Consider the following 27826-nt stretch of genomic DNA (forward strand, 5'->3'; position numbering starts at 1 on the left):
GGTGTACGTAATCAGCAATAACGCAGTGTCAGGCTGGAATAGGGCAATGGGACACCCACAGACACCTACGTCCTGGAAGGGTGCACATTCACTTTTCATGCTTTTACTTATTTTTTCCCTCCCATTTCTCAAACCAGGATCTTTCCTAGAGTTTTCTCTACAATTAGGGAAGGGCGTGGAGACCCACAGAGCCTATGATTTGTTAACAAGCAACACTGAAGCCACATAATAACCCCTTGCCACTGTGTCTTTCGTTTTCAACCTGAACGTCTTTCATTTCTTCCTCCATCACTTCCCTTGATTTGCATCCCTTCACCTAGACAGTTCACAGAATTGGGAAGAAACGATTATGACAAAAAAGAGCCTACAGGGAAAATTGCCCTGATGACTCTGTCCTCCGTCGCTTTTTGACAGAGGTGACCTCAAGCTCATGGATGCAAACATCTTAGGGATTCTAAGAAATGGCCAGGGAATGATTTCTGTGGTCTTACCTGTCACCTTGGATTATGATTCCTGCCATCTCTGGTTATAACTAATTCTGGGCATCATTCTGGGCAAAGATCCTTCCAAGAATGCTGTCATTGTTTAGTTCACGCTGTGGTCTGAGAATAAAAACTGAAGCAGGCCCAGCTGCGGGACTCTGGAATGTCCGGTTAGTTTCTTTCTTTCTTTCTTTCTTTCTTTCTTTCTTTCTTTCTTTCTTTCTTTCTTTCTTTCTTTCTTTCTTTCTTTCTTTCTTTCTTTCTTTCCTTTCTTTCTTTCTTTCTTTCTTTCCTTTCTTTCTTTCTTTCTTTCTTTCTTTCTTTCTTTCTTTCTTTCTTTCTTTCTTTCTTTCCTTTCTTTCTTTCTTTCTTTCCTTTCTTTCCTTTCTTTCCTTTCTTTCCTTTCTTTCCTTTCTTTCCTTTCATTTATTTATTCATGAGAGACACAGAGAGAGGCAGAAACACAGGCAGAGGGAGAAGCAAGCTCCATGCAGGAAGCCCAATGTGGGACTCGATCCTAGGACTCTAGGATCACGCCCAGAGCCAAAGGCAGATGCTCAACCACTGAGCCACCCAAGATGTCCCTGATTAGCTTCACATTCTTTGGTTTCAAAGGCTCCTTGATTTTAAAGTTGCCGAGACCCTCCCAGAAACAACCACCTGTTGTTCCTAACAATTAACCCCAAATTATTATCGGATAATAATGCCTTAAGAAGAATACCCTACTTCTGAAATGCTGATTACGGAATCTAAGGCCAGCTAGGATTATCTGACTGTACAAGATGCTGCAGATAACCAACAAAAACATCCCTAGTTAATGAGGTGCAAGGGGGATGGCTGCCGGTGACCCCACTTCGGGTCCCTGTGCATGTCACCCAATGCGTGTCTGAGTTAATAAAGGTACAGCACTGCTAAGTCACCAATGGCCTTGGATAGCAGGGTAGTCTTGGCCATCACGAGCCATGTATTCCAATCTTGAGTAGAATTCCCTGGCCATATGCATTCCGACCCCATCACTTCCTCCTTCCTCCTCACCCCACATACATGCTTGTTAATAGGACAGTCTTCAGCAGTTGGGTGGGTTGTTTTTACTGCCGTAAATAGGCATACGGTCTAGCGTAACGATAACTTTCATGTAGTCTATATCTTGTGCTAACTCTTCTGTACCCGCCGAGATGCTGGGTGAAACCATCGGCCAGAACTGACAAAGGAAAATGTTGTCCTGGGCATGATTCCGCCCTTGCTGTTCAATCTTGATCTTCTTAGCTTTCCATCCCGTCCCGGTCCGTGGTGGCCGGAAGCCATCCCCACATCAACACCTTCACACCCATTGCTGGGAAATCTCAACGTGTTCTCAGTTGTTCTCATAAGTCATGTTTCCAGGAGAGTGTTCATTGGTTTTCTCTGGCCCTGGCCTTCATGTTCGTCAGAGCTGCGGTAAACATTTCAGCAGGGCTGGACTAACAAGGAGCGCTCACCTTACAATTCTACCCTGGTAAAGACCATTCTCGACCTTCTCTGACCATAGGCTACCCTAACTTTGGCAGGAAGAGGGCAGTTTACTGACTGAGGCCACGTGAAGAGATTTTTCCCACAGAGGCCTCGGAGACCCCGTTAATGATTCCCGGTGTTGGTCTATTGGCCACCTCCCGGCTGCCTACCTTTGGGTTTACTACTTTGCGCCCTACTGCGGGGGCTGGCTGCCCAGTTCTCCTTCTCAAGCCCCACTCCTCGCTGCTCCCCCATCTCAGCAGGAGAGTGTGGCCCCAGCTGTCCAAGAGCTGTGGTCCTCATGTGAACCTCATAGCCAGTGAACACCTGGGGAAAGGTGACTCCACCTCCACTCACACTGGGCCCGGAGCTGCCTTCTGGGGGAGGTTGAGAGGGAAGCCCTGTAATCCTGGGCCCTCTCTGATGCGGATGCCCCTGCCTGCAAGTGCCTTTTGTTTCCAGCTGCTAAAACTCCCAGAAACTCTATATTTAGCATAGAATGTATAGACACACCTGTGACCAGTCTGGTAGTCCTCAACTGGTCCTAAATGGCTTGAACCTTCATCTCACTTGAATGCAGAAAATCAGATTTATCAACATCTCATTCCACAGATTTCTAGAAATCCTCAGGGAAAACTCAAAAGCTCTGCAAATCTGCTCTGGTCATCTCTTGTCCCCTACACTGTCCCCCTGGCCCCACACTGCCGCTCAGATCTTCCCCTGGGCCACTGTCAGCTGGCCACCCCTACACCCTCAGGAGCAGCTTACCTCCAGCCTCTGCTCTCCTCTCATCCTGCATTGTGTGGGTTTGGGGCCTGGACTCTTCTCACAGCTTCATACAATGAGAGTAACCTTAATTCAGGAGTAATAGAGAATAATCTACATTAGTCACACTTGGAACCCTTGACTCAAGCCAGGCCCATCTTCAGGGTGTCCCTACAGGCCACCTCATGGCTGTCTCCCAGGCCCCTCCCCCATCATCTCAAAGGCCCAGTTTCCTTCCTTGCAGGGGAAGACTCTCAACTATGTCTGCCTGACCCAGGGCCCACCCTCCAGCACACATAAGGCCCCAAAGAGAGATGGTCACTTGAACCTCGCTGTTGCCAAAGGCCTGCCTACCTCCTCCTGATTTCCTGTTCCTTCTCCTCAAATGGTTGATATGGAAAAATCCATTCCCTTAGTGAAACTCCACCCTTCCCCCACCACAGAGTGTGTTCCTAAAAACATAATGGCCCAATATCAGCACATTCTGGATTGTTGACATTTACATGTGAGTCAGCAAATGATCTAGTTGGTGCAGGACTGAACTAATCCTAATCCTCACCCTAATCTAGTGTCTGGGTCCTCTCCAGCCCAAAATTTAAAAAAGAGAAAAGACACCTGACAGGACTAAGGCAGTATCAGTGGAGATACAGGGGATGGGACAGATGTAAGGGATGTGGAGGAGGTGGAGGCTAGGGGCTGGCTGGGCATTGAGGGAGGGTGTTCAGGGTGCCATCCGGGATCCTGGGTGAATTGTGATGCCAGTGAGCTGCAATATGGAGTAGAAGAGAGGCAGCAGATGAGCAAAGATGAGAGTTTCTTTTGGAACATGTTGAGTGTGAGGTGACTAGGAAAGATTCAGTGGAAATGTGCAGTAAGCAGCTAGATGTAAGCCATTGGCATTCCAGGATCCTGGGGCATGGTCGTGACACAAGGAAGGAATCACATCACATAGTTTTCTAGAATGTTCTTGCCTTAGCTTTCCCACTTCTCTCTGGGGGATACACAGATTCTTCTCCTGTCTCACCCCAGTGGTTTCCTCCTCTCCTCTGACAGTTTGACATGCCTGCTGAGGTCAATGTGTGGCAGGATCTCATCTCCCTGATGGCTTGTCAGGCTTTTCTCCCAAGGGGAGCTGGTCTTCCTGTTTTGCTCAGCTGCATCTCCTACAACTGGGCTAATGGTGAATTCAAGGGCTGTTGCTTTTTGGAATCTCAGGATTTTCTGGCTGACCCACCAACCTGAAATATTAAAATTGAGGGATAAATTCTAGAGTTTTGGGAAGTTGCTTTTTTTTTTTTTTTCTTAATGGCTATAAAATAGGTCTTCTGAATGAATCAGGTACCTGAAGCTACATTTCCAATTCAGGGAATGATCCCCAAGTCTATTTTTCAGTACTGTTGAAGGCATATGTCTAATCTGATGTCTCATGTATGGTCAATCCCACCAACTTGATAATGGCTCTCATTAGCCCATCCTCTTGCCCCCTGAATTCATTGTACTCTTAGGATCTAGAGCTTTCTGATGAATCTTTCAATACATAGAGCAGTCCTGGGGCTTGAGCTCTCTGGCCAGGATCCCTCCTACCTCAGCTACTCTGCTGAATACCAGTCACTGGGCAAATGCTGGTCTTTGTTCGCCTTGATCCTCTTGTTCAGTGGCCGCCTCCGCGGTCCATTATGTAGGGCAGACAAGCTGCTGTTTCGGCAGTGAACCCATTGGGCCTCCCGACACTGTGCCTAATTGTATTCCCTGTTCTCTGCTACCAGATGCAGTAAATTACATTTCCTCCCAGCTCCCCGACCTGCCAATCCTCTGTTCACGAACAGCAGAACCATCACCTGGGCAGGACGGGACTAGCAGAGCCGCTGGTAAGTCCTGGGGAGCTATTTGGTTTTGATGCCAGGACTGGCCATGGGGCCTGCATTTATCTGAGCTTTAATAATAAGGGATCCCCAGATATCCTTCCATAGGGGACCTTGTCTGCAGCCCAGCCTCAGACATAGAGTTTGCAGTGGCCACATAGTGCAGGCACGAAGCCCTGATGAGTAATTAAGGACTGATAGGAAGGAATATTGAGAAAATCATAAAGCATTTTCCCCTGACTTTGATGGGGGCCTGCCTCTCGTGTTTATGGTCTTTATATCTCTCCTTATTCTCAAAGTTAAACTGTACTCTGCCTCCAGGGGTTTTTATTTTCCACATTGGACATGTACAAGATCAAATGATCTGAGTGGAAATTATTTTCAAAGTGTACAAGTATGTTGCCAAATCCTTTGGGAATTGAGCTGCTTATATATTATAAATGTGTATTTCCAAGTCTTCTCATTATTTCTGGAATTATTTCTGAGCTACTGTGGTATAGTTGGAGGGAAAGTAGCAGTTTAAAGAACATATGTTTCTTGCTAATGTTTTTCACAATGGTGGATTTAAAAAAACAATACATTTATGAGTATAAAGTATAGAGGGAGGTATGCTTTGCTCTGTTCAGTATGAATGTGCCTCAGAAATCAGAACTGGATGGACATGAAAAATCAATCTCTAAACTAATCTTTTTACTCTATACAGAAATGCACTGAGGGCCAGGGGGTCAAATAAAAAAAAAAAAAAGAATCACCAAGGTTGCACAGTTAGTGACAATGTAGGGGAACTCAAATAGGCACATCAGAGTATGTTTTACATAATCTAGGTAAGTTTATGTCTAAGATAAATCACACTGTGACACTTTTCATAGAACAAAATAATCTATGGATCCTTAAGGCAGAAGAAATCATTTATATAGGCCAAACTCAATATTTTGTGAAGCAAATAGTTCCTTCTTCTTTTAATGTAAAACATACCATAAAATGGCGAGAAGTGCTGATCTAAGTGTCATGTGCACTGATTAAATATCTACTGGGTGTCTCCGTAAACATCTTAGCATATTACTTTTATATACTGGCTCACAGAGTTCTAGAATTTGGTAGGACCTTAAATGGTGTCTGGTCAAACTCTGGCCAAGTTCATGTGTCCCTGGACTGAGAAATCAGTTCTTGCAGCCTGCAGCTGTGTTGCTGAGGAAACTCTGGCAGTGGCTTAAGCCGAGAGTTCTCACATGCTCCAAAGAGCACTTCTGAGAGCAGCTAGGGTAATAACTGTTCAACAGTCACACCTTCTGCTTGTCATTAGAGACTTGGGTGCTGCTAGTTCCCAGTAAGTATGGGCAAAGAGCTTCCTAGCCCCTTTCCACCACATGATCCTGGACCTCACAGGACTTGTGATGTGATCCACTAATGGATCGGCTCAGGGAGAAGGGAGGGACAGGGTGACAACTAATTTTTAAGGGCCATAAAAAAGGATCTGAACAGCATTGATAGTCAAAGAGCGTAATGTGCAAGAGGAAAATATTAATGCGATTGTAGTGCTGGGTGTGTGGGTATATGCACTGTCACCACCTAGCATCCTTCACAGTTGAAAGTGCTGCAGAAACATAATGATCCAATGGCAAATGCATTTTCAAAACAAGTATCGTGTGATCAGAGTCTTCAAAAATGAGTTTATGTGTACTTCTGTTTATTACGGAAGAACTAATTTGCATAGATGTATCTAACCGTGGAAATAAGTACACACAGGATTGTAGATGGAATCGCACTAGCTATGGTTAACTCCTTTGTCTAGACTATTTTTGAGATGGTGTCCACATTCATTATCAGTTATGGCCAACAGTGGCTACACAGAGCTTGGATAGCATACCAGATAATGGCATGCACCACTAGAATTCTTTCTCCTGGACTTGATCCATCTTGCTTTATGAACATCTTTTTGGAAATTTGCACAATCCCTGGGCCATTTTGCTTTTTAATTTTTTTTTAAAATTTTTATTTATTTATGATAGTCACAGAGAGAGAAAGAGAGGCAGAGACACAGGCAGAGGGAGAAGCAGGCTCCATGCACCGGGAGCCCGACGTGGGAATCGATCCTGGGTCTCCAGGATCGCGCCCTAGGCCAAAGGCAGGCGCCAAACCGCTGCGCCACCCAGGGATCCCTTAATTTTTTAATCTATATGTTTTTAAGATTTTATTTATTTGAGAGAAAGAGAACGTGAGGGGGAGCAAAGGGAGAGGGACAAGCAGACTCCATGCTGAGTGTGGAGCCTGACATGGGACTCTATTCCAAGGTCCTGAGATCATGACCTGAGCCAAAATCAAGAGTTGTATATTCAACTGACTGAGCCCCCCAGGTGCTCTTTGGGGCCCTTTTAATATATGTCACTTGTCATTACTCAGTATTATGACAAATATTCTGGTTATTTGGAGTTTGGGAGGTTTAGGATTCTATATGAATGGGGATTTATTTAGCATCATTGCTTTTAGAATTAAGAGCCATCTATTTCAATTGAACATGAGGCCAGGCTTTAGCAGACCTGCAAAGTGGTCCTCAGGCCACAGTCACATACCTCTATGATTGGTGGTTAGTGCCCCTCCAGGAGGCTCACTCTGTCTAACTGGTACTGACTGTTGAGAAGGTCTTCATTTGATGGAGTTACCATCATTTGTCTGCCTCCATCTTCCACCCATCAGTCCTTATCCTGCCCTTGGGTGCCACTTGGAACAAACCTAAGTTGATTTCCCCTTAACTATTTAAAAATGACTATCATTTCTGGTCTTTCCCAGATCCCCACTCTACTTCCCCTTAATACCCAGAGCCCCAGTCTCTTCAGCTGTCTCAAAATAATGAGATTGCTTTGAGATACTGTCCTGCCATCCTTGCCTCTCCCAACTGAAGGGGCATTCATTTTGTCTCTTGTCTTCCTGAAGTACGATGCTCAGAGCTGCTCCACTCACTCTGGGGTGGGCTGATCTCTCCCCAGAGCAGAGCGAGAATCTACAGACTGTGTGACTCACTTTGCTGGTGCCATGGTCTTTCAGCTTCAGGTTCTAAAGTAAAGCCTCAGAGTCATTTGGCATATGTCACTGCTCAGCCTCATTCCCTTGATTCAGGGTAGTCATTTTTCTGGAATCATTTCCATTGAAACATATAGTCTTTTCTCCCTAATTGTGCACAAACTGCTACACCTGCTCAGAGAACCTACAAAATTCTTTATTTCTTAATCTCAAAAGGCCAAAGTAAGACTGAGCTATGCACCTTTCTCCCCTTTGTAGATTTGATGTGACTGTTCAATTTCTTCTTGATAGATTGTCCCTTTAAAGTGTCAGGGGCCCCACATGGTCTCTGAGGAACATCCGTGAAAGGTGGGGAAGGAAATGATGTACGAGGATTTGGTACTCAGGGCTCAGGTATTCGCTCCCATTTCAGACACAACAGCTCCTCTGTCCTCAGGTTTATATTGTATTTCTGCATCAGATTTCCATCTGAATAAAGGGTTTCATAGTTTTGAAAGTAGAAAACTCTCTTCTCTATTATTGGGGTTTTTATAGCTATTGATTATAGCACCCCAGCCTCACTTTTCGTCTCATTTTAGTATCATCTCAGATCTGAAAAGCAAGCTTCCATTATTTTTCATCATTTCGTTGATGAAAACATTGCACAGTTGGGGCCAAAGTCAGAGGCCTGTGACACAACGTTGGGGTCTCCTGGCCCTTGAGAACCCAATAGGCACCTATGGGACATGATCATTAAATGAGTAACAAGTTCTAGCAATTGTGTTGACACCCAAGGCACATGTTTCTGTCTTGTCTATAGGAATATAAGGGACTTTGTGATGATCCAGCTGTGCTGTATCTCTGGCATTGCCTAAATTGTCTAAAGAACTTGAACAAAAAGAAAATGGAGTTCATCTGCACACCTCTTGCCTGATGAATCCTTCCTGTTTCTTGGTGGTCTCTGCTCTTTGAAAATGAACTTTAAAACGTAGCCAGCCAAGATGTCAAGCTACTTACACAGAGTCAAGCATTCTGTGCTTCTCAGGCCCATGTCTCTGGGCTCTGCAATGTGCCAGACCACAGTAGCTTCATATCCTGCCCTCACTCTGGTTTGTAGGCAAGTATCTTTCCCAGAGGCCTCCGCTTTAATCCATCCCTGGCTGTTTTCGGAACCTAGAGCCTAGGATTATCCATCCTCATTAGACTGCCTCTATTTCTTTAAAGTTCTCTTTATCAACCAGAGGGCTGTGGGGGAGCAAGAACCTAGTAAACCAAACACAGAGGCCCAACACCCAACCAACCACCAGTTGCATCATTCATTTGTATCCCTTTGCAGAAACTCACCACTTTGGTTCTTTTTCTTCATTAACTAATGAACATCTATTCCCCTGGCTAAGTTCTTGGAAAGAACAGCAAAAATACTTTACACATTCCACCTTTATTGTCCTCAGTATGTCATGTTGGGAAATCAGTAATTAAATATATCATTTTGTAAAAACAGACTTCTAGATTTTGGTTATCCTGTCATTGGGACTTCCAGCAGACTATCTCCTGTCTTTTTTCTCTGCCTCCAGGACCTTCCTCAATGGAGGAAATTTCAGAGAGCTTTTCTTCACATACTTTCCTGGATGTCCGTGGATCTCTTTCAAAATCTCTTCCAGGGGCTCCCCAGAAAACCCCCTCCCCTCAGCAGCACCACTTTTTAATTTTTTTCAATAAGCTGAGCATGGGCTGCTCACCACTGCACAGACTGTAGTATACCCTATGTGGCTAGGGAAAGCTTGAGGGAAGAGAAGGCAAGACTAGGGAGTAATTTTGTGGTTAGACATGAGAGCATGATGTAAGTGAGAGGCTTTTGGTAAACACTACTTGACAGCAGTAAAAAAGCAGGAGAATTTTTTAAATTGTGTGCATGCATCAAAAATAAAAGATTGAATTTAAAATGTAAGTCTCATTTTCCTACTGGTTCATATCCACCCTGGTTCACATTTGAAATATCATTAGCTGAGAACTGGAGCAAAATAAAAATGCTTATTCGTAAACAACACACTTAAGATAAATGTTCACGCCTCCTGTGTGGTTTTCTGAATGTCTGATAACATTCTCATACGTGTATCCATGAAGTCTAAATATTGCCTTTGTGTTAAGCAAGAGCTTCTCAAAGTGTTCACCTAAGAACTCCTTCCTACCGGGGACAATGGATGCAGATAAAGCATGTGAGGCCAGACCCTGACGAAATCTGCTAAAAATCTGTTTCCTTTGAAGCCTTGTTTTATCAGGGAAAAAAAATATGGATGGATGTTGTATTTTATGGCATAACATATTCAGGTTTATTTTATTGGCAAAATGTCTTAAGATGTTCTACTCCCATATTCTAGAAATATTGAAAGAACAGTGTACAACATGTAAATATGACTATTAATATGTAACCCTAATGAAACCATGCCACATGTGGTTCAATCCCGGAGCCATGTCACATTTAACAAAATATGGTTGAAAATCACGTGCAAAAACAAAAGCAAGAAAATAAAACCTTAGAGGATTTGCCTAGTTTTCCTGAAGGATGTTAAAAGGACGCTAATTCATATCCCTACCCGGAAGCACTTCTCACGTTTCCTTTGCTTTACTCCCCATATCCTTTCCACTGCCACAAAAATGTCCCCTCTCCATCCACATCCCACGTAACTTTTATGCTATCTCCTACCGAACTCCTTGTTTCTCAGCTCTTATGTGCATCTACTCAGCTCTTCCAGCACAGAGCTTCTCCTCATCCTCCTTTCTGTTTAGTGTCTGATTCCAGGAACAGGCAAAGACAAAATGAGAGTTGGGGATTAGGATGGTGAAGAGAGGAAAATTGGACCAACAGTGACAGGTTCTCATTGGTGGGCAGAAGAGGAAAGACATCTCTAAAGATTCCCATGTTAATAATTTTTATCCAATCACCTATGGATATAAAAATCAGGGGCGTTTCGTTCCATATTCTGTATTGATTACAGATCAATGTGTCATGTTGTTCACATATTACTGGATGTGGGGGGGATAATTAGGTATTGTACCTATAACTGGCAATCATTAGTATCATCCTTATTTGTCAGTATGTCCCATGAGTGTTTTAATAGTGATAGGACATAATATTTTAACCCAAACTGTGCTTTTTTAAAAAAAAATGTAAGTGTAATATTTATAAAACAGGCTTTGGAATCCATGCAAAATTTTAAATGCCTATTCTGTTTCTCTGGTGACACATTTTTGTGGGAAATCAGGAAATAACCAAGACAAATATTTCTCCTGACGTCACCATCCTTGTGTGAGTCCATGTACGTCCATGACAAATATCAGTTGGCCTCTCACTGTGTCACTGAAGGAAACTCAAGATCTTTGTGCTCAATAAGTGAAACTTTCAAACTGGACTTGAGGAAAATCAAGCACTGGATCTGGCTTCATAATCTTTTTAGTTAAGTGTTAACTGTGAACAGACTGTATCTTGTTACCCAAGCAGATGGAATAGTATCATTGCTGTTTTTTTCTAACCAGTTCAAACATTAATTACTGTGTGTACCTTTTCATTGGTGTCATGTTCTACAAAGTATTTGTGACTAGATTAAGGCAACCAAAGTAGACTTTTCAATTAGTAGTATTTGTTTCACAGGTATTTGTATACCTTCTATGCAAAGGCTCTAAGGTAGGTGCTGGTGGGGAGGGGAAATCATAGAAAGATGCCAGGTAAAAAAACTAGCCTTTAGGGATCCTAAAAGTCCATGGAGCTAGTAAAACATTCCTGCAAATAATTATACTACGAAGTGGAAAGGGTTAAGTGCTTTCGGAAAGGTTTAGAAGTGTTCAGAGAATCTTAAGGGAAGAGAGAAGATTTAGAGATGGAAGGGTCAAAGAAGCCTTCTGGAAGCCGTGGGCAAGCTGACTGGGCATTGATGGATGGGTCATCTCTGGATGTATAAGAACTCTCAAAAGAAGGCCAGTTCAAGAGAAGGGAACCTTAAAAGCAGGAAATGTTTAGGTGTGGGATGGTGTTATCCGATTGTGCTAAGGAAAAAGGGAGCAATTGAACATTCAATTGAAAAGATAATCTGGATCTTCTTACCACAGTTGGGGAAAGTGTAGTTATTCAGAAAGAGGTAGAGATTCAAAGGCGATGCTAAACGGAGATGTCCCATGGGAAAGGCAGGCGAGGTGGGGAGACAGCAGGCCGGGGAGGATGCTGAGTTCTGGGAATAGTGAGGAGTTTGCTGTGGCTGGAGTGTACGTGGAATGAGCAGGACTGAGAGACAAGTCTAGAAAGGAAGTTGCAGACAGATTCCCCAGGGGATTACGCAGCAAGCTAAGGAGTTTGGCATTTATCCAATATAGACACAAGGAACCCACGGAGGGTTTGTGAAAAAGGTCCTTCTTGTAGGCAAGATGGAGCACAGGCTAGCAGGGTCAGCGGACTTTTCCTATAAATGGCCTGATTGTAAATATTTTAGACATCATGGACCACATATGGTCTCTGTCACATATTCTGTGTTTTTTTTTTTTTGTTTTGTTTTCCTTTTCTCTCTCTTAAATTTTTCTTTCTTTCTCTCTCCTTCCTTCCCTCCCTCCCTCACTCCCTCCCTCGCTCCTTTCCTTCCTTCCTTCCTTCCTTCCTTCCTTCCTTCCTTCCTTCCTTCCTTCCCTCCTTCCCTCCTTCCCTCCTTCCCTCCTTCCTTTCATTTCCTTTTAATAACATTTTTAAAACAAGCTTTGGGCGACCTTTGCCCCCTGCCCTGGGAAGTGGCAGGTAGAACTGGGACAAAGCCATCCTGCAGAGAGCAGAAGGGAGCCTACCTGAGGCAGTAGTGATAGAAGAAGTGCTGAGGAGGTGCTTGGGGGAGAGGCCTGAAGTAGAATTAGTTGCTCACAACAATTGTGTGGCGGAAGAAATTAAGAAGAAAATGACACATCTCGTGTGATTCTGAGGCTTCTCACTTGAGAAACTATGTGGTACTGGTATAATTTAAAACCAAGACTACAGAGGTGTTTTTAGAGGAGGTTGAGTTCAGTGTTGAAGTCACGGAGGCTGATGTCACCCATGGGTCATCCCAGGAGAGCATCCCTGGAGACAGTTGGCTTTATGGGAAGGCTCAGTTTCCTAGCATCCGGAATGTGTGCCTCCGAAGGAGCCTCGAGGTAACAGGTTTGAAAGGATGGAGCATCACACGAGACTCTAGAACAGGGAAGAGCAGGTCCTTAGAAACCCCAGAATCAGTGGCAGGATTTGGGATACGTTGGAAAGGCCTAGTCTGGATGGGAAGGGCTGGTAGGAAGCCCTCACAATAATCTAGGGAAGCAGAAATAGTGTCTCAGATTGAGTGGTGGCCGTGGAAGGGAAAGAAGGCGACAGATGAGAAAGATGGTGTGGGGCAGAATGGGGAGGACTTGGCACTGTGCATGGCAGAGGCAAGAGGCCTTCTGTGATCATTGTCCTCAAATCCCAGTGTCATGGAATGATACTACCTCCGTCTTGTCCTGTTTCTAGTTCCTGTTCCAGAAACCTAGCTAAGTGATGGGCGTACCCTCAGAACATATCACCTGACTGCTTTTGTAACTTCAGTTCCTGCAAACACCCCGGTCTACAATACGGTGGAGGATAGCCACATCCCACCTGCAAAAGCCTTTGCATTTTCTCCATTAACAGTAAAAGGAAATGCAAGAAAGAAAGAAAAAAAAGTAGAATGCTTGGTAAAAGAGTTAAAAAAAAAAGATTTAAGATTATGGAGTTTTAGGATACTTCTTAACCAGGGCCTTTAAAATTATCTATAAGCCTAGGGTAAGCTGTCAATCAAAATAAACTCACGTGGTGCCAGCCTCCCCGTAATTCATTACGCTGGATCTCAACAGTCGCTTGTGGTCTTATTTTAGCAGATCTTCCTTAAATGTGTAAGTGCCGTTGAGATATGGTAACTCTGTACATCTGGCTTCCCAGTGCATTGAGCTGCTGTGTTAAAATACATACGTAACCACCTCTGTCCACAACGTGCACTCACTCTAACACTCAAGATGCTTGGCAGTTAGACTAGAAAGGGCACAAACCCTTTTTTTTGTGTCTGTTTGGCAATTAACCATTCACTGGCTTTTTTTGTTGTAACATGCACTTCCTTTCTCTTGTTTTCATTCAAGCTGTGTACGCCATGGAAATTAATGTGGAGAAAGACAAACAAACAGGAGAGACCAAGATTCTCTCTACATCCACCATTGGCCCAGAGGGGGTCCATCAGAGAGGAGTCAAAGTCTATGATGACGGTACCAAAGTAGTATATGAGGTGCACTCAGGAGGCACTGTGGTAGAAAATGGAGTGCACAGGTTAAGCTCAAAGGATGTAGAAGAGCTTATTCAGAAGGCGGGACAATCAAGCTTCAGAGGAGGGCACGTGTCGGAAAGAACTGGGATCGCAGACGGGAGCCTCAGCCACCCTAAGGAACACATGCTCTGCAAAGAAGCCAAGTTAGAAATGGTACATAAGTCTAGGAAAGATCATTCTTCCGGGACCCCAGGGCAGCAGGCCCAAGCCCCCAGCACTGAAGGGCCCGAGGCAAACTTGGATCAGCCGGTCACCATGATTTTCATGGGCTACCAAAATATCGAGGACGAAGAGGAGACCAAGAAGGTGCTAGGCTACGATGAAACCATCAAGGCTGAATTGGTCCTCATTGACGAAGACGATGAGAAGTCATTGAGGGAGAAGACAGTGACGGACGTGTCCACTATCGATGGGAACGCAGCCGAGCTTGTGTCCGGGAGGCTGATCTCAGACACCACAGAGCCCTCATCCCCAGAAGGGAAGGAAGAGAGCCTGGCCACAGAGCCAGCCCCAGGTACCCAAAAGAAAAAGCGCTGTCAATGCTGTGTTGTCATGTGACCACTTCTTTCTTCCCTTTCCTTCTGGGCAGCCTCTGTGCTCTCCAGCACTTACGTAGACCTCACTGTACCCACTAACTGCAATACTGTGAACTGGAAGCAAACGCCTGCCTTGCCTTGCAGTTGGATTGCTTTGGTCTCTCTTATTTTTTTTCCCCTTTCGTTTTTCTCCAGTTTCCTCACCTGAGAGACAAACGTGCATGTGTGTGCTTCATTCTTTCCAAGAACTTGCTTTTCCTCTCAACCTTTCCTTGTGTCTTCAAGAGTGAATCAATTTCTTACTGCTCGATTGGAATGGACTCTTCACATCAGCCAGTTATATAGTAGCCTTAATTCACTTGACTGGAATTGAACCCAGTGGCACCGGGGGTTTCATTCTGTAGCGTGTTCCTATAACGTAGTCACACGTCACCACGTCGCTGACTTCCCACTTGCCTCCCCTGCTGTGGATCTTTGCTTTTATATCTTGTGTGGCAAAATGCTGTTGGCTCTAGCTGGTTGCTAGTGTGGCCAAAAGTGGACCTTACTTAGTGTGTTCAATCTAGGGTGATGCTTTTTGCTGCCTTACATAAGCTTCCAGATTACAGTATTGTGCATCTATGGCTTTCCTTCTGTTAAAACTGAAATGAAGTTGATGTAAAAGAAAAGAACCCAGTGCTTGTCACGACTGAAATGTAGGGACTGACTCCGTAACCTGCCCATCAGCAGCAGTCTCTTTCTGTGGCTTCACTGATGGACCCTTTATATACGAAGCACCATTTTTAATTTTCTAAGGACATGAAACAAACATTGTTTTGAGCATTAGTAGTGATCTCTAAACTTAGGCATATCCATGAGCCTTGCTTCTATTCTCTCAAAAAAAAATGTAAATTTTTATATTGTTTTCTTTTTCACGGATATTTTCTGATCATGTTAATCTATTTTCAACGAAGGGATCCTTTTGAGGAGTATCTCTGCAGTGACCATATTTCTAAAACAGTCTTTCTGACCTACAGTGGTTGCTGCCATGCTTCCGCTTCATGGTAGCTGGACGGTGCTGGAACTAAACTTACCTGTTCGTCTCACCTGCCCGCTTGATTACAGAGCCTTACTTCTGGACTCTTTTCTTTCTGTCCCCATGAGAAAGAGAACGTTTCCTGTAACGTCACCATGTAGGTTTATCCACCCTTCAAAATAAGCTTGAAAAAATGTAAACAATGTTTAAGAAAGACCTGTCTTCTCCACGTTAAGTACTTAAACTCATTCCGCAAGTACTGATTGAGTGGCACATTAGCTGAGCTTCTTAAGACCCGTGTCTTAAACTTCTGGAGATTTCAGAACATCAAAGAATAGATTTATTTTTTTTTAAATCTAGAACACAATGAACGATTCTTTAGATAAATTCTTAGCATTCTCCCAAAGCAAACGGTCACATGTGTAGTAAAACCAAAGGGAACCAATTTAGTAAAATAATAATACAGTAATAAAATAAAGATGTAACGTTTTAACTGGCTTTAATAACAGAGATAGCTTAACTTGAAGCTATTTGCCCAGATGTTCAGAGCATGGTTGTGAATCAGTCACAAAATTGTATGTAGCATACAATAAGTCACGCTACATCAAGTCTAACTACTGTGGAAAGCAGACAAGGAAAAAAAAATGAGGTAGTCTTGAGAGAATTTCTTTACAGAACCAAGTAAATTTGTCCTAAGTAGCTTTCTCAGTGCTAAATCGAACTGTTATTATTGTAAATGTCTTGGCTTGAAATTATATTTATTCCCAATGGAAAGGGGGAACTATGACACTTTTATTGTTAATTTTTCTCAAATAATTATATTTCAATGAGCACAAAGTAAGTCATTTTATCACCAATATGTAAACAAAAGAAAAGTTAAGAAGGGACAAATAAAGGAGCTAAGTTCTGCCTCCTAAGATGATTCCATCAATGGCTTGCTTTTGACTAGTAGAGGGGATTCCCTCCAAATAATCTCAGGTTCACCAGAGCAGCTGCAATTGAATAAAGCTGCTGTCTTATAACATCTGGTTTTGCTGCCTAGAAATCTCCCCACTCAGCTTTACGCCCCTCGGTCAATGGTCACTTATGCTTCATGTAAATGTTAGAGAGAATGACATGCCAGATAAACCTATTTACGTAGAAGATGAAAACAGTCTCAGTGTTTGGACAATCTTATTTTAATAATTTATTTAATAGAGAAACAATCTAAAAGTTTACCATAACTTATCCTTTTTTACTCACTTAGGGATTAAAATTATTCAATAGGAGTTTTTAAAAAGCACAGTTAGTGAATGGAATCGTAGAATTTAGAACCCTTGAGCTTGCTGTTTGATAAATAGAATCAGCCTTCTGATTCTGAGAACAGATCATTCCCAGAAATGACCTACCCGTCCTTCCGTAGTGAGCTAGTTCCTCCTGAAGAAAATTATATGCCCTTCTCACCACAACCTTATGCATCGGATCTGAAAGACCAATGATAATCTGCACTTTCATCCATCCATGATTATTATAGCGATTAACAAATTATATGAATTAGAGGTCTCTTTATAATTTTACTATTTAACCTTATCATTTAATAGCTTAAAGTAAAGCCAGTTTCCTTTATTAAAATGATATGTGCCCATACTATATGGTTTCTTTGAATATAGCATATATTTGCTTATTTTTGCATCATTTTCCTATCGAAAATAGAGGATTTAGGCTCAGCCAGTACTTCTATAGGCTGAGACCTATAATCTCACCTACAGAAACAAATATCTACATAATGAAAACATCCCCAGTGTCGTGATTGAGAATGTTCTGCTTTCCCTGCTATTATTTTCTCTGTGAAAACTTTATTGTGTATGGTATCACACCCTAAAATACAGGGTATTGACTTACATAATCTGACTAATCAGAGAATCAGTAACGAAGCTGCCAAACCACGGTCTTTTTGAGCTAATGATTAGTTGGATTGTCTTCTAAAACTATATAATCAATTCCCCTTTAAATGGAAAGAGGAGAAAGAGGGAAAAGAGGGATAGTTCATTTGTTATAAATAGATTTTCAGTGGCATTGAAGTAAAGATCTTTTAATGGTTAACATAGTAAAGTTTAAGCTTACGTATCCTAAAAAAATCTCGATGACTTGTATATCCTTGCCTTTGTTTTCTTTGATGTGCAATAGGACAAACGAAGGGGAATATTTTTTTACCTTGTACCTCTTTTACCCGTAAATCTATTAATTCCTTCTATAAGCAAAACTAGTTGCCTCTACAAGTGATTTGACAGTGTTCAGTGATGTCACTTAGTACTGGGAGTAGAGAGGATGAGGGGCGAGGGAATTCCCTTCTGGCCAAACCCAACGCATGGTTTCCATAAGCCTCCTGAGCAACCTTAAAATATTCAAAGTCTTTCAGGAAACTCAAACAAGTTCGAGAGTTCATTTGATTTGACTCCTTTTTGAACTGTTGATGTTCATGATGTACATGTATCAGCTTTAAATTCCCACCAACTCCATTTTGCTTCCTGGTCATAAATGTGTTTTTCCTACGTGCTAGTAGAGTGTTTTATTTTGGTTAGGGCCAAGTTTTTATAAAAGGGGGAAAAACATCGAGGTACAGTATCATCTCTGGAGCAAAACATTCAGGCCACGTGCAAAAACGGCTCATTTCTCTTTGCTTCCTGCAAAATATCATTTCGAGGGACCACAGAACACCCTTGAAATGACCATTTATTGAATGCCGATGAATCAATGGATAGCATGAAAAAGGAAGAGGGGAACATGGTGACGGAGGCAAAAATCGAACCACTAAACCGATTTTCTTCCTTTTTTAAAAAAGCGTTAGCCCTATCAACTTAAAACACATGAACATAGACAAAATATTCACAGAGGACATTCTGTCATTGTCCGTGCTGAAAATCTAGCAGCTTGGCCGTCTCTCTTTGTCCTTGGACCCACTGTGGAGTTTAACTCACCAAAGGGCCCCATTCCCTGTGGGAATAGTCTCATCTCCCATAGGGTGACGTTGTTTACAGTAAAAACGATTCCAAGGCAAGCAGTTTCAAGTTGTGTTCTTGCAACACGCACCTTCAGTTCTTGAAACCACAAGAAGTTTTGAAACTTCGCAAATATGCAATCTCTTAGAAGCTCCTCAACTTACTATGAATCAAGGTATATAGGCCTCCACTGATTAGGATAGAACCAGCAAATATCCTTTGTCCTGTTGACAGTACAACCCAACAGGTTAACAGAGTTAGGGTGTATGTCACAAAACAGCTCCAAGACACCAGCAAGATGAGATCTTTGAGTCTTGCTGCCAGTTGACTCTCCTAGGATAGCCTTCTTCTAATCTTATCAGGAAAACTTTCCTTTTTCTAGGGAAAAAGAAAAGTCAGGCTTTTGTGAGGAGCCCAATGCAGTTACGTGTCTGTTTTCATAGCTTCAGCAAACTCCATGATCAAATTTCCATTTTAACAAAAACCAAAATACTTATTATTTGAATGTAGAAAAAAATAAACAATATTACATCCTGACAGTTCCAAAGGGCAGTTTCACTGGGGATCCTTAGACCAGCCTCGCCCGCCCTCCCTTAATTTTTATATGACTTAACCAGGCCTCTGCTTCCCGTCTCCACTCCAGTCTAACATGAGGTCAGAACTGTATAGCACGAAACCTTGCTTTCAACTTGAAGATATAAGATGTAATTTTGGGGACCGCAGACTTTCTGCATCAAAGATCTGGACAGCCTTAACTTTTGTAAAAAACAAAAAACAAAAAAACACCAACACCAACACCAACAGTTTTTCAGTGCTCTCTTTTACTAGGCAGGAAACCAAAATGTTTCCTGAAAATTAACGACTTTTTTATATTTTGTGACTATTTTCTAAGTTTCTATAGGTTGAGGCCTAAATGGTCATCTTGTCCCCATAATGCCTCTTCCTTGTCAACTGGGGGCTCTTTTTTGCAAGTCACTGCATTTTTATCAAAAGACAAGTAGATTTCATGAACCATAAAATTCTCCCTAGACTTCAGGCAGTCCTTCTGGAGCGAAAGAACAGAAACACAGAAAGAAAAGAATTACAGGGTGGCTTCTTTTTATTTCCCTATGGTTAATGTACTGTATGGTCTGTATGTTTACAGAATGTATCTGCCTTGTGATGTGAACAAAATGAATGACAAAAACAGAGTTCTGATGTGCCATTTGAAAGTTTGCCTTAGCATTGCTGTTTATGTTCTTCTTTTCTGTCCTTTAAAAATAACAACAACAACGAAAACGCAGGTTGTATTCCAAAGCTGTATTAACACAACATTCTCTTCCCTGCCCCGACCCAGCCCTTTTCAGAGCTGTGAATTTCATCACAGGAGCCTTGAGGCAGAACCTTGCAGGTCAGGCCCAAGGGGAATAAAGTGGACACAGCTTGGACATTGTCTATGGCCCATCTATCAGCCAAGCGTGTTCCTGTGTTCTCCTCTGAGTCTGAATATCACACTCTGACATTCCTGGGCAGGCCACAGGCAGCATATGGCCTTCTCACAGTGGGCAGGGGCGGGGTGGGGTGGGGGACTTGTGGACTCCCTCTCTGGGTCTGGGAGCATATTTTTAAGCACAAGTGGCATAGCTTGAAAAAGCAAGAGAGATGGACTCAAATGATATGATTGAGCCATAACTGAGGGGTGTGCCATTCATGATAGTCGAAGATGAGTACCATATGGGTGGGAGTAAGGAGTAGCTGTTAGAAATGGAATATTTTACATTTATGTATTTTTTTAAGGAATGATATTTTTGTAATGAAATCTATACGCATTATGAAGCTTGAGTTTGAAAATCCCCTCGATTGAGTTATTTCTCCATTCCATTAAGGTGTGAACTTTCTGGTGAGTTCTGTAGCACAAGCCCAGACCTTGAGGGGCAATGATCAGAGGTCCCGTGACCTGCCCTTGTGCCACCACTGCATGAAATCCAGTGTTTCCAAACAGACCTAGGTTGTCAGATCAAGCTTTCTATGCCTGTCATTGGGTAAACCATGTCGTATGGCTTGATAGCTCTCTGGGGTACACCTTCAATGATAAATAATGATGTTTTGGAAGGGGGTAGCCATTCTAAATGTAAGCCAACCCCAGCGATGATCAAAATCCAACTGTTTCACATATTTAGGACTAATCACTGCATTGGAGGCTAAGGGACCGCTCACCGTGGTATATTTGGATGATATGGGTAAAATGGTGAGTCAGAAGTCTCTGGCCATCTACGGTTTATACGTAAGTGTATAAACCAACACTATAAATTTAGGAGGTATATTTGGCCTTGCAAATACCAATGGGGCTGCACCATATTTTCAGGGTTAAGTCGAAACAGAGAAGAATAGTCTTTATTCTTCCATTAATGAGATTCTGAATTTTTTAGAGTTCTTGGATTTTTTTTCCCCCAATTTTCTGCCAAGCTCCCAAGTTCCCATGGGAATCAAACTCAGTTTCATAAAGACCTTCACCCACACCTGTTCCTCTATCAGATGGACAGAGCAGCTTAAGCCTCAGAGTCTGCTCACCACCCCTGTTAGACTCTCTTCCCAGGCAGCATCCTTGCCCCAGGTGGGCCCTTTTTCTATGACCCTAAAAGACCAAGATCCAATTCCAATAAGGCAAGGCCATAAGCATTCTCTCCAACTGAAGAAAAATAACCCCTCTGGTTCCCATGCAGATCATTTCAATTCCATGATCACTAGAATCCCTCCAACAGGCCCAACTCAAGCCCAGCTATGAACATCAGTGTCATGGAGACAGCTCTCAAAACAAAAGAGCTATGCAACTGCCTGAAGGTGCTAAGGGAGAGCTCATACGCTCTCATCTCTTACCACCGCGGGAGCCTCACAGTGTTGAGATGAGATGGACAAGGAAACATCCAGGTCCTTGGTTTTGCAACCAGCCTTTACATACAGAGAGGCCACCAGGCAATGCCTGATCTGAACTGTTCTGTGTGCAGCTCCAACTCCAATTCCGTGATCTCCTATTCTGGCAAGCAGAAAGAGTTCTAGCCTTTGTGGGGTTCTGGAACATTTCTTTCCTCCTCTCAAGCTCCTGACTCAGTAGAGTAAAATCATATAGGGGTTCCAGAAAATGTTGTGTCTGATGCAGCTTTTCAGTGAATGTAGGTTGTCGATGGAATTTTCAGCTTTAGCAGCTCACTCGGGGTGAGTGACATCTCTGTAAATATTTCCATTTCTGTGGTTGGTTGGGGGGTGGGGGGTGGGGGAGCCTGTCGTGCTGACTCTGAATTAGACTTGCTGGGCTAGCTGCTGTACTTTGTAACCTGAAGTGTACTTTGACTGTTCTGTTTCCTTCAGATGAAAAAAAACAAAAAAAACAAAAACCGACTTCAGAAATAACACTGCCAGCGACAGCCAATGCTGTACTTGTAGCTTCTCTCTGTTCCTCTGTACAGTATTAATAGACAATAAACTGCCTTTTCACTGCATCTACCTCTGTGTGTCTGTGCCCCAATTCTTTCCCCTTCCCACCTGCCACGAGTGGATTTCAGGCCAGACCGCCTTGGGAGTGCCTTCAACCGCTCACTAAAACTAAACACTAATCCAGTGCCTTTCAAACTCGAGCGTGCTTCAGAATCACGTGGGGGGACCCCCAGAGAAGGTGGAGGAAGCTCAGTCACACCTCTGGAACTCACATTCGGGTTCCTGGGTGGGGCCTGCTAACCTGCATTTTTAATACTGTCTCCAGGTGATTCTGATACATGTGGTTCCTGGCCCCTCTGTGGGTTGGGTGCCCCACAGGGGGAGTTCCTGTGGCCTGCCTGTTCCAGCTGGTTTACACACTAACCAATCCACTTTCCCAACACTTCTGCTCTCTCACCTACTCTTGCACATCTGTCTCCACACCTGTCATCCTTTTTCTCGTTCTTTGCGAGCCCCTAGCAGTGGCATTGACTGTGATCCCGTGGGTCAACCTTGGGCTTCCCCTTAGGCAGTAAGCATTCACCCACTGCGGTCTTAGAAACAGGAGCATCTGAAGACACACAGGGACTTTGTGACTCTTTACCACTGTATCCTCTTTATCTAGAGTGGGCTCAACAAACTTCTTCTGTAAGTGGCCAGATAGTAAGTATTTTGGCTCTGTGGGCCGGATGATTTCTGTCACAACTGTTCTTCTCTGCCTGAAGGCAGCCAGGCACTACACATAAATGAATGAGTGTGGCTATGTTCCAATAAACCTAATTTATAAAAACAAGACAGTAGACTGGATTTGGCCCTCAGGCTTGTAGTTTGCTAATCCTTGGCCTCAAATGGCACATGGTTGGTACTCAATAAAAAAATGTAAAACTTATCATATGAAAGAATGAACAAGGGGCAGATGTGCTACCATCTGTAGAACTGTCATAGAAATTTGTTTTCTTTGAGGATAGGGAGTAAAAGAAGTCAGTTGGGGAGTTCTCATCTGTTTGGATTTTGTTTTTTATATCTTTATGTATGGAAGTGACCTTGAAAGTTTGAAGCATGAATGGTGCCTTGTAGACAGCTCAAACTGCCAACTGAAATTAATAAGAAGTTTCAACCAATGCGTAGTTGAGGAAGTACAAGGACTTCTTGTCCTTGTCAGCAGTGCTGGGGATACCAGCACAGGGCCGTCCCTAAGCATCTAAGCATTTGATCCAAATGTCTGTGGAATATTTTGTCTGAGCCGTCCTACACAGTGAAGCAGGGCCTTCTTTATATTATTCTCTTTGTTAATTGAAATACTCTTTAGTGTGTGGACATGTGGGCTGGAACCACAATGGCACATTACACATCCCACATTACCTGGGGCATACAAACAGTGACACAACAGCAGCATGTGAAAGTTGTGTGTTTATATACACTGCCAGTGTTGTTATGGAGTTAAAGGAAATTATGTTTATGCAAAGCACTCTGTAAGCAGGAAGTAGATACCAAATGTTAGCTTACATGCGATGAGAAAGGGCCTATCCTCTACCAAATGGTTCACCTTTCCCGAATGTAAAGAGTATAGGCTATTCAGGTGTGTTTCAGAACCAGCATAAAAATGGAAGCTGCTTTTCCCCCCTTTAGGTTTGTGACTGCTTTTGCATGACATTGAACCATATGACATGGACATTTTGGAGATCAATAGTGTTGAATGTTGACAGTTCCATGTAGCTCAAACTAATAATTCTATTCTGGGGATCATTTTCCATCATAGAGGGCAAAATATGACCAGAACTCCAAATATAGCAGGAGGAATTTAGATAATAAAGTAAGAACTTTGAAAGGGAACATAGTTCAGTATCACCAACACAGAACAAGGCATTTCCCTTGGGTGTGTAGGATTTCCTATGATCTTACATCGGCCCTATGAGGTACACATTGCTATTGTTCTCCTTTATACATGAGGAAACTGAGTTACTAAGATAGTAAGCACCTCACCCAATGTAGCAGAGCTACAAATTGGGGTGGAGGCAGGAGGGACAGGTTTCCAGCCCAGCTCTAACTTCCTTCCACAAGGAAGGCTCTATGTCATGAAACTGGTATAAGGATTCAGCTAAGCCTGGACATAGAAAGATTTGGATAATAGAACTATCTATGCAAACAAAACAAAACAAAACAAAACACCACAGAATGGCACCAGTTCTTATTTTGCACCTTTTCGTACTCAGGCAAACGCTCTATAATATCACCGCCCTCTGGAGGCTGGGAGGTATCTCTGCAGACTTCCATCCCACAAGAAAAGCAGAGGGTAATATCATCCGCTGTTCTCTTCTCTGCTCATTACTGCTTGATAGTTTTTCCTTCCCCAGTTTAGGAAAAGGATTAACAAAATTGCCCAAAAAACTGTAAACTCGGGGAGTGGCGTTAGTCTGAATAAACTAACATGGTTTTGTTGTTGTTGATGATGATAGGATTGCTATTATGATTATTAAGTCACCCATCTCGCAAACTGCTAAGAGGAACAGAGCTGGGATTATGTACCTGCCTTTGAATCCAGGCTGTGTCGCCCTTCTGAAGCACCACAACTCCCCCAGCAGCCCAGCCCCTCTCCCGCTTTTCTCAAATGGTGTCAAATCCTCTCCTTCATGGACAATGCACAGAAGCAAAGATTTGCTATTTAGGAGTTTAGGTTACCAGATGTCAAAGAGATCATCAAATACAGAGGTCACAAGATGGCTATTCCATAGGCTGAATCTAGCCTATGACTATAAATATAACTATAAATTTTGCCTGCATACTGCTTTCAAATAGTTTTTAATTCATTGCCAAAAATGATAAGAGAATTCCCATTTTAAAAGTATGAATTTCCAGCTTCTCTAGACTTTAGAGCCTCTGTCTTTTTTTAAATATCTCAAAGCTATTATTTATTCTGTGCAAGTTTCCACTATACACTAAACATTCTTCAACTCTTAGTTATACAACAAACAAGTATACACTGGTCTTTTGGCTCAGGCTCACAGGTCTTCCCTGCAGAAGGGTGTCCAGCCATTTAAACTCAGGCCATCTTTCTCTGATGCCTCCTCCTGGGAGCACTGGAAGACACCAGGCTCCAAGCTGTTTGGGTGTGCAAAGAACTCCATGCATAGAACCCCATGCCTTGGTGCTGAACAGCTTTACTCTCTGAGAAAGCACAGAGTTGTGTCCGACTACTTAGAGCAAAATCAAGCCCATAAGAAAGAATCACACAACTGAGGCAAGATGTCCCAGGATACCCAGGCTCCAGCTCCCAGGGTAGGACTGAAGACCAATGCTAAGAGGAGCCAAGGGTGGCATTGGCATCCCTGAGCAAGTTGGTCCAGAGGGCTTACATCCAGGAGACTCTGAGAAGGTTGGGAGTAAGGGTTGGCAGGAAGGTCAGGGAGAAAAAGCATGTTAAGAGGGAATATATTAAAGATGAGAAAAGCACCAAGGATAAGAGACTTGTCAATCAAAACAATCCTTTGATTGTTTTCCTAGCTAACAGTTGCCTGGAGCTGATGGTGGCTGTCCCCTTTAGAAGAGCCATGTTCTCATTCACTGTCACCACCACCACTTCCTATTATCTTACTCTTGGCCAGCGTGTCCTTTATGTCACCTCCCTGGCCCCTGTTGACATCTCTAATCTACCATAATCCACCCATTTTATGGCTGGGTCAAATGAGTCCCAGATGGGAGATGAGACTTACCTATGACAAGGCAGTAACTGAGCCAGAGCTAGAGATGAAGTCTCCTGAACTCTTTTGGAAGTAGAAGGCTTTGTCCTAGATTTGGATTTGGATCTGATAGAAGCATCTAAAATTTTGAACAGGCTATGGGCAGAAAACTAATTTCAGTACCTGGTGCTTTCACTTTTTGACAGGGAAACACACCTGCTTGTATAATAATAGATTATCATAAGGCTGGTGAGCTCATTTACAACTCAAGAGAAAAAAAAAATCCTTTCCTACAACAATTTATAGTATATCGATTATCCTACTCTGTCTTCCTTAGGTTAAATGAAAATATAATATTTTAAGAATTTTGTGGTATCATATTCTTTTTGGTAAAAAGTTTCATTCCTGGAAAAATAAGCAAAAGTGTTGTATTCAACAGTTGAATAGTTCTGGGGGCTTCATATATCTTCTTAGGGAAAATATGAGGCATATCCTGTGTACACTTAAATTTAAATGCAGTTTTCTCTCCTCTCCTAATGTGTGGTCTTCTGTCGTGTTCCTGAGATTATATGGTCATGGAATAGAAATGCTCTCTAATGTTTACTCCCTTATTAAGAAAGGCAATCAGCAAGAAGTTTGACAATTCAGACAATAGGTGAAAGGGAATCTTTCAAAAAAAAAAAAAAAGAAAAAAGAAAAGGGAATCTTTTCTTCCCATGGCTTGCCACCAAAAACCAAAGTGATCTAGTGTTTTTCTTTCTTTCTTTCTTTCTTTCTTTCTTTCTTTCTTTCTTTCTTTCTTTCTTTCTTTCTTTCTTTCTTTTTTCTCTTTCTTCTTTCTTTCTTTCAATTTTAACTAGAGTAGAGGCTGATCAAATTTAAGAGTATAATTGTATTTCCTCACTTGCTAACTCACTGAGAATTAAAAATATGAACAGTGGACCTACTCTTCTCAGGTCAGGGTTGTTGGGTCAGCCTGGAGGGCAACTTAAAAGCAAGATGAAGTCTGAGGTCAGTGTGGCTTGTCCCATCAATACTATCAATATATGCAGTCTCAAATCCCATGGCTTAAAGAGTGGCTTCAAACCAGAGTACACAGACAGGTGCGGTTGCTTCTTCTTTCCCTGAATTCCAACCAAATCCAGCTACACTCAAAGACTCATTGTAAGATTCTATCACATACTTTAACTCTGTTTTTCTTAAACTTTGACATTGGGGCATCACCTTAGTTATTTTTATCCTGTATGTATATCACCTGTGGAGCATTATTTCATTTTCTAACCACTTCTTTGGTTTAAATTTACGTAAAATGTAGCTTTGTAGCCCTACCTTCAGTAGGTAGCACATGCCATAAAAGGGTAACTATCAAGGGGCCCTGGCTGGCTCAATCAGAAGAATATGTGACTCTTGATATCGGGGTTGTGTGTTCGAGCCCCATGCTGGGTGTAGAGATTACTAAAAAAATAAACCTTTAAAATGTAACTGTCAAAACAAAGACAAAACAACATTATTAATTCCCACTTGCATACTGTTGCCTAATCGTACATTTACCTGAGACCAGCCCTCTCTTTGTCAAAGGAGGGAATCACCAGGTTGGGTTGGAAAACTGTCAAAAATAAACCTACATCTCTTTCAGATAACCAGATGGAATGAAAGCATCAAAATGGTTATGACTCACTCATTGTGTGGCTCAATGTTATTTAGTACCATGTTTATTTACCCCTAAAATTTTGGAAACACTTCTTTTAAAAAAATTTTTTTTATTGGAGTTCAATTTGCCAACATATAGCATAACCCCCAGTGCTCATCCTGCCAAGTGCCCCCCTCAGTGCCCATCACCCAGTCACCCCAACCCCCTGCCCACCTCCTCTTCCACTACCCCTTGTTCGTTTCCCAGAGTTAGGTGTCTCTCATGTTTTGTCACCCTCACTGATATTTTCACTCATTTTCTCTCCTTTCCCTTTATTCCCTTGTCCTTTCCCTTTATTCCCTTCTGGAAACACTTCTTCCCACACTATAGTCCCTTAAGAAAAACCCCAGTTCATCACTTCGAAGATTAGGATGAGAAAAACAAAGTGACTTGCTGAAGCCACAGGAAGGAAGAGCAGAGACACAGAACTGGTATTCAAACTCAGGTCAGGGGGACTTCAGATTCTTTCTGTCACACCAGCTGCCTGTCACGCTGCGCCTTGCATCAAGAATGAATTGAATACATCCACAGCAAACTTAAAGTCT

The 27826-nt window shown here is 42.6% G+C and overlaps 1 protein-coding gene across 7 annotated transcripts in view; it reads left to right on the forward strand.

The window, feature by feature from the left end:
- PALM2AKAP2 (PALM2 and AKAP2 fusion) overlaps positions 1 to 27826 on the forward strand; it is a 331098-nt gene that overhangs the window by 125336 nt on the left and 177936 nt on the right. For 3 of the 7 annotated variants that reach the window (XM_038553069.1, XM_038553072.1, XM_038553070.1), the window contains 2 exons: positions 4505 to 4606; positions 13754 to 14449. The exons of 1 other annotated variant lie outside the window; for it this stretch is intronic. In XM_038553069.1, the coding sequence (XP_038408997.1) occupies positions 4505 to 4606; positions 13754 to 14449 (798 nt within the window). The remainder of the gene's footprint in view (positions 1 to 4504; positions 4607 to 13753; positions 14450 to 27826) is intronic. 3 more of the 7 variants (XM_038553073.1, XM_038553074.1, XM_038553071.1) reach the window with 2 other exon arrangements.

The sequence above is a fragment of the Canis lupus genome, chromosome 11, assembly GCF_011100685.1.
Source record: "Canis lupus familiaris isolate Mischka breed German Shepherd chromosome 11, alternate assembly UU_Cfam_GSD_1.0, whole genome shotgun sequence".
In the NCBI taxonomy this organism is placed as follows: Eukaryota; Metazoa; Chordata; class Mammalia; order Carnivora; family Canidae; genus Canis; species Canis lupus.